General features: G+C 37.1%; 4 protein-coding genes across 8 annotated transcripts; 2 read left to right on the forward strand and 2 right to left on the reverse strand.

Moving 5' to 3' along the window:
- The first annotated feature begins 686 nt into the window (after positions 1-686).
- Positions 687-3,903, forward strand: HTH (Glucose-methanol-choline (GMC) oxidoreductase family protein). 2 transcript variants are annotated; one of them, NM_001160997.1, is made up of 7 exons: positions 705-883; positions 1,269-1,659; positions 2,068-2,378; positions 2,466-2,851; positions 2,936-3,148; positions 3,230-3,504; positions 3,591-3,903. In NM_001160997.1, the coding sequence occupies exons 1-7, from the start codon at positions 811-813 to the stop codon at positions 3,643-3,645; spliced, it is 1,704 nt and encodes a 567-aa protein (NP_001154469.1). In that variant the 5' UTR covers positions 705-810; the 3' UTR covers positions 3,646-3,903. The 2 variants fall into 2 exon arrangements, with proteins under 2 accessions (NP_565050.1, NP_001154469.1); NM_105955.4 differs by having other exon boundaries at positions 687-883; positions 2,936-3,504.
- Positions 3,904-3,981: 78 nt separating this feature from the next.
- On the reverse strand, positions 3,982-4,888 carry LBD7 (LOB domain-containing protein 7). Its single transcript, NM_105956.5, has one exon. It carries the CDS (start codon positions 4,808-4,810, stop codon positions 4,166-4,168), a length of 645 nt encoding a protein of 214 aa, NP_177441.1. The 5' UTR covers positions 4,811-4,888; the 3' UTR covers positions 3,982-4,165.
- Positions 4,889-5,204: 316 nt separating this feature from the next.
- Positions 5,205-10,426, reverse strand: BGAL17 (beta-galactosidase 17). 4 transcript variants are annotated; one of them, NM_001334560.1, is made up of 20 exons: positions 10,402-10,419; positions 9,937-10,273; positions 9,730-9,834; positions 9,398-9,593; positions 9,194-9,282; positions 8,750-8,830; positions 8,403-8,497; positions 8,034-8,104; positions 7,836-7,926; positions 7,638-7,755; positions 7,458-7,553; positions 7,326-7,374; positions 7,067-7,254; positions 6,862-6,933; positions 6,639-6,791; positions 6,459-6,509; positions 6,102-6,252; positions 5,786-5,931; positions 5,643-5,708; positions 5,221-5,523 (listed from the first exon to the last, which is right to left on the reverse strand). In NM_001334560.1, exons 2-20 carry the CDS (start codon positions 10,105-10,107, stop codon positions 5,419-5,421), a joined length of 2,094 nt encoding a protein of 697 aa, NP_001321343.1. In that variant the 5' UTR covers positions 10,108-10,273; positions 10,402-10,419; the 3' UTR covers positions 5,221-5,418. The 4 variants fall into 4 exon arrangements, with proteins under 4 accessions (NP_565051.1, NP_001321343.1, NP_001031273.1 ...); NM_105957.3 differs by having other exon boundaries at positions 5,205-5,523; positions 9,937-10,426; NM_001036196.2 differs by having other exon boundaries at positions 9,398-9,606; positions 9,937-10,426.
- A 495-nt stretch (positions 10,427-10,921) lies between these two features.
- Positions 10,922-11,907, forward strand: PYL3 (PYR1-like 3). The gene has a single exon (NM_105958.3). It carries the CDS (start codon positions 11,031-11,033, stop codon positions 11,658-11,660), a length of 630 nt encoding a protein of 209 aa, NP_177443.1. The 5' UTR covers positions 10,922-11,030; the 3' UTR covers positions 11,661-11,907.
- Positions 11,908-12,234: the final 327 nt, after the last annotated feature.

Consider the following 12,234-nt stretch of genomic DNA (forward strand, 5'->3'; position numbering starts at 1 on the left):
GACAAGCTGTACTACTATCCTTTTTATCTCTTTATTGTTTTATATGATTTTACAGTAATACTATTACTAAGTACTAACAAATTGTTTTTCTTTGCAGCTGGTCCCAAAAGTCAAAATCATGGGACAAAAAAACGAGTTATTATTCTTATTATCATCACCAAGGTAAAAAAATGTGAAAGGAAATCCTTTTAAGGCTTAGTTTCAATATAAATACAAAGATGTTATTTGATAGTGATTGTTCTTTGTAACGAAGTACTTATCATTAATTTCAATTTGCAACAAACAATTCTGTAACAATAAGTCTAATGTGAGGAAAGTTACTAGCTGGTAAAATAAATTAGTAGGTAACTATTTTTTATGAGTAAATGAGGGAACTATTAATTGAGTAAGATGATTCATATGTCCTTTTCATTTGCTATATTCGACAGAATGGGACACACCTAAAATCAAATTTACGTTTTAGTGTAGACCACCCCAACATCTCTTTATTACACAACTTGTGTTTTTTTTTACTATATGATTTTTTTACCGAATGTTGTTGTCTAACCAAAATTCAATGTACCGTATAAGACTATAAGTTATACAACTCGTAGAAATGGTTACATATATGTAACAATATATAGAGACACATGTGGGTGTAATTAATATAGTTGCTCTGTTGGATCGTTAGTGTTATTTATAGGAGAAGAAAACACACAAAACAAGACCATTCATCAAAAGCCACATAAGAAGTTGATGCAGAAGCAATAATAACAAAACAAAAAAACATTAAAAAAAAAAGCTCTTCAGTTTTGGTTTCTGCAGTCTCCAATGGCTCTCAAGCTCTTTCTCTTTGCTCTTCTTCTCTGTCTCCCGACTTCTCTCTCCTCCACTGCCTCTAAAGGTCACTTCTCTTTCTCTCTTTAAACACAATCCTCCCATTACAAAGTTCTCTCTGTTTTTATCTTTCTCTTGGTCGTTGATGATTCTGTCTTGTTTTTAGCTATAGCTCTGTTTTTCGAAACTAGTTACTTATTCATAGACATGATATACATTCATAAGCTTCTTTTTTATATATTAAAGACTCTGTTTCTTGATCCATCATGACCGAATCTTGAGTAACCAGGACACTAGTGCACAGTCCAGTCTTTTTTTAACGCGTAAACTGTTGTGTGTTTTTTGGGTTATGTTCTGCTATAAACACATTAATGGTGTAATTACTTCTACCAACTACCCATAATTGTTTTATTTATTGAATAGTACAACTAAAAAAAACAATGATTTTGTAGGTAAAGAGAAGAAGTCGAAGTTTAATCCATACAGATACACATTCATCGATAAAGCAAGCACATTCTCATCATCTTCCTCATCTTCATTTTCATCCAACGGTCAAGATTCGTCCTACGACTACATAGTCATCGGAGGTGGAACCGCAGGGTGTCCTCTCGCCGCAACGTTGTCGCAGAATTTCAGCGTTCTTGTTTTAGAGAGAGGTGGCGTTCCGTTTACAAACGCAAACGTTTCTTTCCTCAGGAATTTTCACATCGGACTTGCTGACATTTCAGCTTCTTCCGCGTCTCAAGCGTTTGTTTCCACTGACGGCGTTTACAACGCCCGTGCTAGAGTTCTCGGTGGCGGTTCCTGTATTAACGCCGGTTTTTACTCCAGAGCCGATGCTGCGTAAGTATAATTTTTACCTTTTTAAGACAAGAAAATTATGTTGTTTATTATATACTACTAAAAGGATTTATTGGTATAATCGATGCCTCGTGTCCTAGTGGATATGTTACATTTATGAAAACGCACCGAGCGAGAATGTTGTGTTTTCTTAATAATTTTGGGGGCAATGGTCCGTAAGACTTTTAATTCTCTTTAATTTTTCACACTAATCAACACAATATTTTTAACAAATACTTTTCTTCAGTAAAAATTGCAACCATTTTTTTTTTCTTTTCGAAAAATTGATTTCTTATATAATATTAAAAAAATTCTCGAAAAAACTGATTTACTGTCATAAAAACTATTTTTTTTGTTCAGTAAAATAAGGTAAGAACAAATAAATGATTTAAATTGTGACAAAACATTCAGGTTCGTGAAGCGAGCAGGATGGGATCCGAAGCTGGTGAAGGAGTCGTATCCATGGGTGGAGAGAGAGATTGTTCATCAGCCAAAGTTAACGTTATGGCAGAAAGCTCTCAGAGACAGTCTTTTAGAGGTTGGAGTCAGACCTTTCAATGGTTTCACTTACGATCACGTTTCCGGAACCAAAATCGGCGGTACAATTTTCGACAGATTCGGCCGTCGTCACACCGCGGCGGAGCTTCTCGCTTACGCTAATCCTCAGAAGCTTAGAGTCTTGATCTACGCCACCGTGCAAAAAATCGTCTTTGACACTTCTGGTACTGATAAATTTTTGTGTCTACCAAATGTTCGATGAAATTCCTGAGTGAGGAGGTTTTTAACTTTTGTTTTGGTTTTGGATGTAGGAACAAGGCCTCGAGTAACAGGAGTAATATTCAAAGATGAGAAAGGTAATCAACACCAGGCTTTACTCTCGAATAGAAAGGGAAGTGAAGTGATCTTATCTAGTGGAGCTATTGGGTCACCACAGATGCTGATGTTAAGTGGGATTGGACCTAAGAAGGAGCTTCAGAGGCTGAAGATTCCTGTGGTTTTAGAGAATGAGCATGTAGGAAAAGGAATGGCTGATAATCCCATGAACACGATCTTGGTGCCTTCAAAGGCGCCTATAGAGCAGTCACTTATTCAGACTGTTGGAATTACAAAGATGGGTGTGTATGTTGAAGCCAGTACTGGCTTTGGGCAATCTCCTGAGAGTATTCATACTCACTATGGGATTATGTCGAACAAGGTAACGTAACTTTGTTGTTGGTGTCTTTGTAGGAGAATGTTGTTTGATGTTAAGGAGATAATGGTCTTTTGATTTTGTATGCAGAATGAATTGTTTTCCACCATTCCTGCAAAGCAGAGAAGACCAGAAGCAACGCAAGCTTACATCACAAGAAACAAATACCAACTTCACGAAGCATTCAATGGAAGTTTCATCTTGGAGAAACTTGCTTACCCGATCTCTAGAGGGCATTTGAGCTTGGTCAACACAAATGTTGATGACAACCCTTCAGTCACCTTCAATTACTTTAAACACCCGGTGGATCTCCAACGCTGTGTTGAAGCCATTCGTCTTGTTTCCAAAGTGGTGACGTCTAACCGTTTCTTAAACTACACGCAGTGTGACAAGCAAAACGTACACAAGATGCTTAGCTTAAGCGTCAAGGCAAACATCAATCTAAGGCCAAAGCAACTGAACGATACCAAATCAATGGCTCAGTTCTGCAAAGACACTGTTGTCACAATCTGGCACTACCATGGTGGATGTCTTGTGGGTAAAGTTGTGAGCCCTAACCGCAAAGTTCTTGGTGTCGACAGGCTCAGAGTTATTGATGGTTCAACGTTTGACGAGTCTCCAGGAACCAACCCGCAAGCTACTATGATGATGATGGGAAGGTAAATCAAAATCATTACCAACATAATGAATTGGAGGTTTTCTTTTTAGTTCAATATATAAACAGAGGATTTGTCAATCTTTGCAGATACATGGGAGTCAAGATTCTTCGGGAGAGACTTGGAAACAAAGCTGGTGTTTAGTTTGCAGATTGAGCTTTTATGGTAGACAAATTCGTAGCAGATAATTCTGTTGTGGAATTGTGTTGGAGAATATCTCTCTCTGTCTCCTTCTCTGTTATTTGATATTCGATTCATTAAAGTATAGGATCATATTGTCTAATGAACTGTGTAACCCTCTATTGGGCAATCGGCTCTGTTGCTTATTAGCTTGTGTGAAAAGTTAATCACGTTTTCTGTTTCAATACTCTTACAATCAATTCATGGCCTGATTTTGCTTTCAGATTCACTCTGACAATTTCTCAAGCTAAAACAGATTCATAAACACATGTTCTTGTTCTAGTAATAAAAGAAAAAACATTTGTAAACAAGATAACTAGTTCTAAAATTCTAAAGGAAAATACAAGAAATATGGTAAATTAAATGACCATTCACTATAGCAAAGATGAGAAGAAAAAGCGTGATAATGACGAAGCTGAACTAGGGTTTTCCGTGTTCAAACTTCATACAACACATGAGACTAAAAACCTGAAAGGAACTACTTTTATATGATTGCCGACGACATGAGTATCTGCCTCATGAGATTGTTTTTTCTCTGGTCAGAGATTTTTTCCTCCTCAAGCTTTACTTTGCTGGTTTGTTCAGGCATCTCCAAAAACATATCGTAGTTTGACGGATTCTGTTGCTGCTGCTGCATCTCTTGTTGTTGTTGCATGTTCTGATGATCTAAACCATCCACATTAACGTATTCATCTCCGTCTTGTTGTAATAGACTTTCGAAGGAATTGCAGCGATATGGAAGATTTTGCCTTTGCCTATGCTGCTCCTGAGCTAGAGAGCGACACATATCGATTTGCTGACGAGTTAAGTTAAGCTCAGTCTGAACAAACTCGATCTTGCACTTAAGATCACAGATTGTCCTGTAAACCCCTCCTACTGGATCTAGGGCACGAGCATTAGCGTGGTAGATAAGATTCTCCATAGCGATGTCTCGTTGAGATTCTTCGATTCTCTTGAGCATCTTGGTGATGTTGCTTACTCCAAACAGTTTATGAGCGTTTAGAAACTTATTTGTGCCATCTTGTGGGAAATAACGAGCGAGAATACAGTTTTTCTTACACTTTTTTCTTTGGTGTTTGCAGGCAGCGCAAGCTGTGGTGGAACCACCGGAGAAAGTGCTTAAGGACATTAGGTTTATGTTTTGGGATATATGGAAGTTTTAGGATTTGGCAGAGTTTCCTTGTTTTTCTCCTTAAGAGAAGGTGCAAGAAGATCGTGGAGAGAGTTCTTCCGAGTTGTGGGTAGAGAAATTTTCAGCAATGGTATCTTAAGAGAAATTTTGGTAGTTAAATAGAGTACTAACAATAGCCCTTTTCTGATTTTCACAAATATATATCTGTTTGCAATTATATTTTTATCAGATTTTAGTTGATTTTTTCTAATTTTTAGATGTATCTAGTTTTTATTTTATTTGTAGATAAACATCTAATATTTGTAGGATTATCTGATAATTCATTAATGTTTTTATATTTTAGTGGCGTGTATAAGGTTTTTTGTGTGGATAGAATTGCTTAAACAACAACAGTAAAATAGATTTTTGGATTTACGGACTTGGAAATGTTTTTTCGACCATAAAATCTTTTTTTATCGGGTCTGACTTTTTAATGTATAGTTTCATGTTTTTGGACACACAAAAATCTTTTGGTTAACTTTAAATTCTTTATCATCCAACATATGATTTATAGCGGGCTGATTGTTCACGACTGGAACTTTTGGTTGTATCCGTGAACTGAAAATCTACAACTGATTAACTTTGGAAACATTTGAACCGCATGTGAAGTCTTGGTGATCCACTGCCTCCAGCGAAAGCTCGAGATGCGGAGATTCCAACTCGAATACCACCTGCAAAAGAATTCAACAAATCTAAGTAATGGATTACATGGAATGAGAATGTATAGAGATTTTCCATTCCTCTGTCCTAACTAACAAAAAGGTTAAATCTCATGTTCATGTTGACATACCAAAGTGTTTTTGCCACGCTTAAGAAGTGGCGCAGGAACATAGAGGTTGCACTGTGGTCCAACAGACTGCAAAAAGTATCATGTGTAAGAGAAACTGTACATTGGGGATGAGCTTTATAGAGGAGGAGAGGACAGAGTTATACCGGCCAATATCTTCCAATGTTGAATTCATTGACAAAAGCAACTCCTTTACCCCAACCGTTGAATGATAGATATGTGTCTTTGATTTCTTCTTCACTGTTGATAGAGAATTCACCAGCAAACAGAGCGGGTTCCTTTCGACCAACATCTACAGTTATCGGTGTAAGAAGCAATTAGTTTCATTCATGTCCCTACTAGTAGTAGTAGATACTGAACACAGCAGAAAAGCATCTTTAGCGATTGTAGTAGCCATGAAATTCAAATCACCAACATTCTTAACTTAATCAAGGGCATGCTGAAAAAGTTAAGACCACTGACCATTAGTAAGCTCGAACTTTTTACTTCTGTTTTTGGTATGTTGCATCTCGAAAGTGAGATTTGGCTCTTGATTTAGATTGTGAAAAGGAATTGGTATCATCTTCCATCCATGGAGAATTTGACCATCTAGATAAACCGAAGACAAAATACCCTGAACAATAATACAATATAGACCTTTTTAACGAGCTACCGTGGATTCCGAAATCTTGAAACTGTCTTCAAACTGTAAATATCACATTCACTTTGTATAGATAACTAACTTTGAAGAACTGTCGAGAGTAGATGTATAAGATAAAGTGATCTAGACAATTTTATCACATGCCTGCGAATAATAAATGTCTGTAACATAAGTCTTACCTTGTCATCAAAGATATATGGCCCATAATTTACACGACCCATGTTTTCAACCTATAAGAAACATGAGCAAGGTAATGACCCAAGTAAGAATTTGCTTAACCAAAATTTTATATAACTGATGATTCTAGAGCTCCATAGAGAGGTAAAGAATCTTATCTGAGGATCCAAGGATTCTCTTACCAGAATAAATAAGCTAGTGTTTGTGGTACACTCAATAGTTGGAAGAGAAATAGGTTGGTTGTTCCATCTCTCAGTAGTACCAATGTATCTCAGTACTCCCACATCAACATCTTGGGAAAGACATGAAACAAACACTTGAGCTCTGTCATGAACCTGCAACTCATCACGTTAGAAGATGACCCTTATACATATTGCCATTGGATTCAGACAAAAAGGTTCATACCTTGGGTATTCTTAGTGTATTCCCACTCTTTTTTGCGATGTATGAAGATTCATATAAAAGAAATCCGAACATCTGGGAGCAAGACAATAAATTATCAGTTTATACAAAACAAAGGACAATAATAATAGACCATTCCATGGTGAGTAGGGAGATGCTTACGCTGCACCGTCAAGAATAAGGAATAAAGACAATTGACATTACATACCTGTCCAACAGATTCCATTGAAATTGGGTTGGCGGAGGTGATCACATCTGCAGGATCTGTCATACGAACTAAATCAAACAGTGATGTTGTCATCTGCATCTTGATAGAGCCATAAGCTTTCCGTTGCTTATTGGATGGGCTAATGGGGTGTGGTGAAGCATTGTACTTCTTAATCACTCTCTGAAGAGCTGACAATAGCACAAAGGTTAATAAAGGAAACAAGACTGCAAAATCGCTAAAAGCAATCATAAGATCAGACCTTGGAATTTTGGATTATCTATGTCACCAGACTCCTTAATGGGAGCATCCTGAAATGACAAACAAAAACAATATTACTTTGGAATATAGTTAAGGATTTACAATAGCAGGTAATGATGTGAAATTGCCCTACATAGTCATAAGATGTCAGATCTGGTTTATAGTCAGATTCTTCAGAGCCAGTATTTGCGCCATTGTAGAAACCAAAGTTTGTTCCTCCATGCACCATCTGAACATCACATTACACAATCCTCAATTATCATTAATCCCTATCTGGTTTAACACTGATATGTGAGAAGTTTTAAGCACATACATAGAGCACAGCAGAACCATTTCGAGACAGAATTTTTTCAAGAGAAGCTGCCGTAAATTCGGCATCTGTTTTTGTAATTTTCTCACCCCAATGCGTGAGCCAACCAGTGTAGAACTCCCTGTAACAAACAGCTCAAAGGATCTAGATGGAAAAAAATAAAATAAAATCAGTGTAAGGTTAGGCGCACAAGAGACTTACGAGGAAAGTGGAGGTGATCTTCCTGGAGCATTAAACTTCTTTTGCAATTTAAATATTGGCCAAGGATCATCACCGGTAGAGAAATCAACAGCTATCAAGAGAAAGAACTTGCTAGTCATTGTTATATCACAATGTTAGAAACAGACCATTATTTCAGTTTACTATGAATCATGGATGCAGAGTAAACATATACTTTACCTGAGTAGACATCAGCTACAGGGACAGTTCCTTTATCAAGAGTTTCTTTTGTCCCTCCATCTGTTGTGTACCTGAAGATCATTATCAGCAACACCAAAAATTCTCAACTGATCAAAGAAACTGCTAGTTATCAACTGATTCAACACAATCTCTTTTCACAGGACAATGGTTTCAAGGTGCATAACAAAACACTACTAGATAATACCACTGAAAAACGAGAGCCTAGCATGAGATGTAATTCTTAACATATATTCAATAACATCTATAAAAATTCACCCGAAACATGCCAAAACAGAAAGTAAAAAGGAGCATAGTTCACTGGAGAGTTATAGAAACTGAAGAAAGTAGAAGGCAGAATGTAAGTCTTACACAATAATGTCATCCCCCAGGTGTCCCCTAGCCATACTAACTAGCTTACGAAGATAAGCTTTGTCATTTCCATATGAACCATATTCATTTTCAATCTGCAAAAATTAGCCTACATAAAATAAACAAACATGCTCATATAAAAGATCTGTGACAGGGATTCACATTAGTCAACCATAGTGTTCCAGGTCTACGAAATTTATACACAAAGATATCTTATTTAAAAATCCTTTCAGAAGATCAACTCAGTAATGAAGCCGACACATCTTATTAACTGCAGTCATCAAGCAAACACTAGAGTACCAGATCAGGATAAAAGATATAGTGGAACATGGCTTTTGATCACGTACCTGAACCATTATAACAGGACCCCCGTTGCTGTAAAGCAGAGGAAATACCTTCGGTAACAGAACATCCCACCATCTTTCAACCTGTAATATGTTTTGTCATGAAAAACTCTACTTTGAACATAATGCATAAGAAAAGTCTACACAAATGGCGCCTTTTTCTTGCTAGTTTGCATAAGAACAGCCTTTCTCTTTTCACAATTATGCAAAAGTAATCATAATTTCTACCCATTCTCCACAGACCATTACATTTTGCTTCTTAATTTTCACAAAGATACTTGAGAACTCAGGCCTGTAGCATCATGGTGATTCTAAACGACAACTTAAAGAGGCAAACATGGAACTATGAATGTGTATATATCTTAGATTAATAATGCACACTGCAAGCTGATTAACTGCAACTCCAACTATCTATCTACTACTTACTTCATTTAACTGATAACTTACCAACTTAAGATATACAGGATCTGATGTCCTTAGTTGGAGACGTGGTTTCACAGCAAGTAACCAAGCAGGAAAGCCTCCCAAATCCCATTCTGTCATGGAGATGGGAACATGTATCAGAACTTTTTCCGTTGTATAAGCAAATCTTCCACATAATGTGGTAAAAAACATTGGTATCAACTCAATAAGAATCACAACAACACAGACCTCCACAGATATAAGGTCCAGCACGTAGCATAACCAGAAAATCTAGTTTCTCACACAGCTTGAGAAAGGAGACAAGATCACCAATACCCTCAAAAACCATCTTCCCAGGCTTTGGTTCATGCAGATTCCAAGGAACGTATACTTGAATAGTATTCAAGCCTAAAGCATTGGCTCTTAAAAGCCGATCCTCCCAGTACTGCATCCATAATCTGGCATTAATTCATCAAATCATATATATTATAAACATAACATAATGATGGTTAACAGCAGAAAATATTGAAGATTTCTTACTTAGCAATCATATGGATTACTTGTTATAAAGACACATGTACCTCTGGAAGAACACGAAAGTAATGCAAATCACCACCAATGATCTGAAAACGATTCCCATCTTTCCAGAAATTGTCATCCTTGATATAAAACTTGCGAGATATCATCTGCATCTCTTAAAACTGAAAGTTTAGAACGTTTACATTGATTTCGGTTCCAACTAAAACGAAGCAATTAGTAGAAAGCACTGAAGTATGAATCATGCTTACCTTCTCGTCCTGAGGTATAGCAGAAGGTAGAGACTGAGGAGTATATGACAGTGAAGGGAGAAGAGCGAAGACAGGAACATAGATTCCGACAACTACAAGAACCAGGAGCAACATGGAAGCCAATTGATGTCTTCTTTGTCTTCCCGTTGATGGCCAGCTTGTCATCGCCATCGTCCCTCTTCTGCAATAGTACGCTTGGCCAAATTGCGCACTTTTTAGCCGGTTTTAGCAAAATTCAACTCCTAAACCGGGAGACATCGGTTCCGGTGAACTAATGCCGGGTTTGCATACTGTATCATAGAAACCTGACGGATACAATCACCACATCAGAGACAGACTGCAACAAGAAGAAGTTGAAGTATACCAATCAATTTCCTAACTTGATGTTCCTTAACAAGCCCAGATTTGAAAAGGACAAGCTACCAAAAACTATCAAATTGGTTTAAGAAGCTATCGCTATCGTACCGGCAAATTCAAGCCCCCATGGCCGGAAAAGTAAACGGCTCGGATTTGACGACAACATCACTACTTCGTTATCACGTGCACATCACGTGTTGATTAGAGTATGGACTAAAGTCAACAAAATAAAATTTACATATTGTGTGTAGTGTATTGGACATGGGCTCAACTCAAAGTTACACTAATCTTGATTTGTTTTTTCTTTGTAATACACGCAACTTGCATACAAACCAATGCCCATACGAAAGTCTAAATCAGAAACAACTCTTCTTCCACCATATACACCCTTAATAGGGGCGTTGATCTTTCTTCTACGTCTTGCATATCATATTCAATTTAACAAATTTAGTTTAGATTCCATTTTGATGCTTCATTTTCGTATTGTTTATCCAAAAAGTTGATCTATAGGTAGCTTCTGAAGGATCCAATGAGTCATACAATAATGAGATTTGATGTCACGTTCACACTTGTACACCCAATTTTCTAAAAAGCCAAATGACAAAGGCATTTTCGTGCAGCCCAACTCCAAATATTAGTCATAACACATTATATATCTATATATATACGTATGTCAAGAGAATTAGTCCTAGTTTCGTACACAATTTTCTTCTCAAAATTAAAGTACACCCAAAACCATGAATCTTGCTCCAATCCATGATCCATCATCATCATCAACAACAACAACATCATCGTCAACACCATACGGATTAACAAAGGACGAGTTCTCAACACTAGACTCCATCATCCGAACACACCACACGTTCCCAAGATCGCCAAACACGTGCACATCACTCATAGCACACCGTGTAGACGCACCGGCACATGCCATATGGAGATTCGTCCGCGACTTCGCCAATCCAAACAAATACAAACACTTCATCAAGAGTTGCACCATCAGAGTTAACGGTAACGGCATCAAAGAGATTAAAGTTGGGACTATAAGGGAAGTTAGCGTGGTCTCTGGTCTTCCAGCGTCAACAAGCGTTGAGATACTCGAAGTTCTTGACGAAGAGAAACGAATCTTGAGTTTTCGTGTTCTTGGAGGAGAACACCGGTTAAATAATTACCGGTCGGTTACATCGGTCAACGAGTTCGTCGTCTTGGAAAAGGATAAGAAGAAGAGAGTGTATAGTGTGGTATTGGAGTCTTACATTGTTGATATACCACAAGGTAACACGGAAGAAGATACAAGGATGTTTGTGGATACGGTCGTTAAGTCGAATCTACAGAATCTCGCCGTCATTTCCACGGCTTCTCCGACCTGAAAGTGTTTGTGTTGAAAATGTCATGTGTGGTGTATATAATGGGCCATAAATGGGCCGATTATTTGTTCAACGGATGTGTTTGTGTGGAATGTGAGGTGTGTATATAAAACTATGGGCTATAATGGGCTTAGTAATTATTATATAAGGAAATCCCTGAAATGATCCGACCCAACTATATATATTTGTTTGCTTTCGGCAGCTATCCCAAATTTATATACTATCGGCACTGAAGTTAATTGATTATTACTCTTTTCTCTATACTTTCACGTTTCATGAAAAATTTCATGCTTGGATTTTTCTTAATTTTGAAAATTAGAAGTCACTTAAGTTAGATGGAAGTGTTATTGATATTTACAGTATGAGTTCAATTATATGTAAAGTAAAAGTAAACATTCGAATATAAAATAATCTATGTATATCTAGTTAAATTATATATAGATCAGTAGAAAAATGCTGGCTGTCAAAAATAAAAGTCAGTCCAATTTTTTTGATAGAAACTTGGTGCATCATCTTTCAGCATTTGTTACAAAATTTCTTGAAACCATGAAGAAAACGAATACACGTATCGTCATTG

The sequence above is a fragment of the Arabidopsis thaliana genome, assembly GCF_000001735.4.
Source record: "Arabidopsis thaliana chromosome 1 sequence".
Taxonomy (NCBI): domain Eukaryota; kingdom Viridiplantae; phylum Streptophyta; class Magnoliopsida; order Brassicales; family Brassicaceae; genus Arabidopsis; species Arabidopsis thaliana.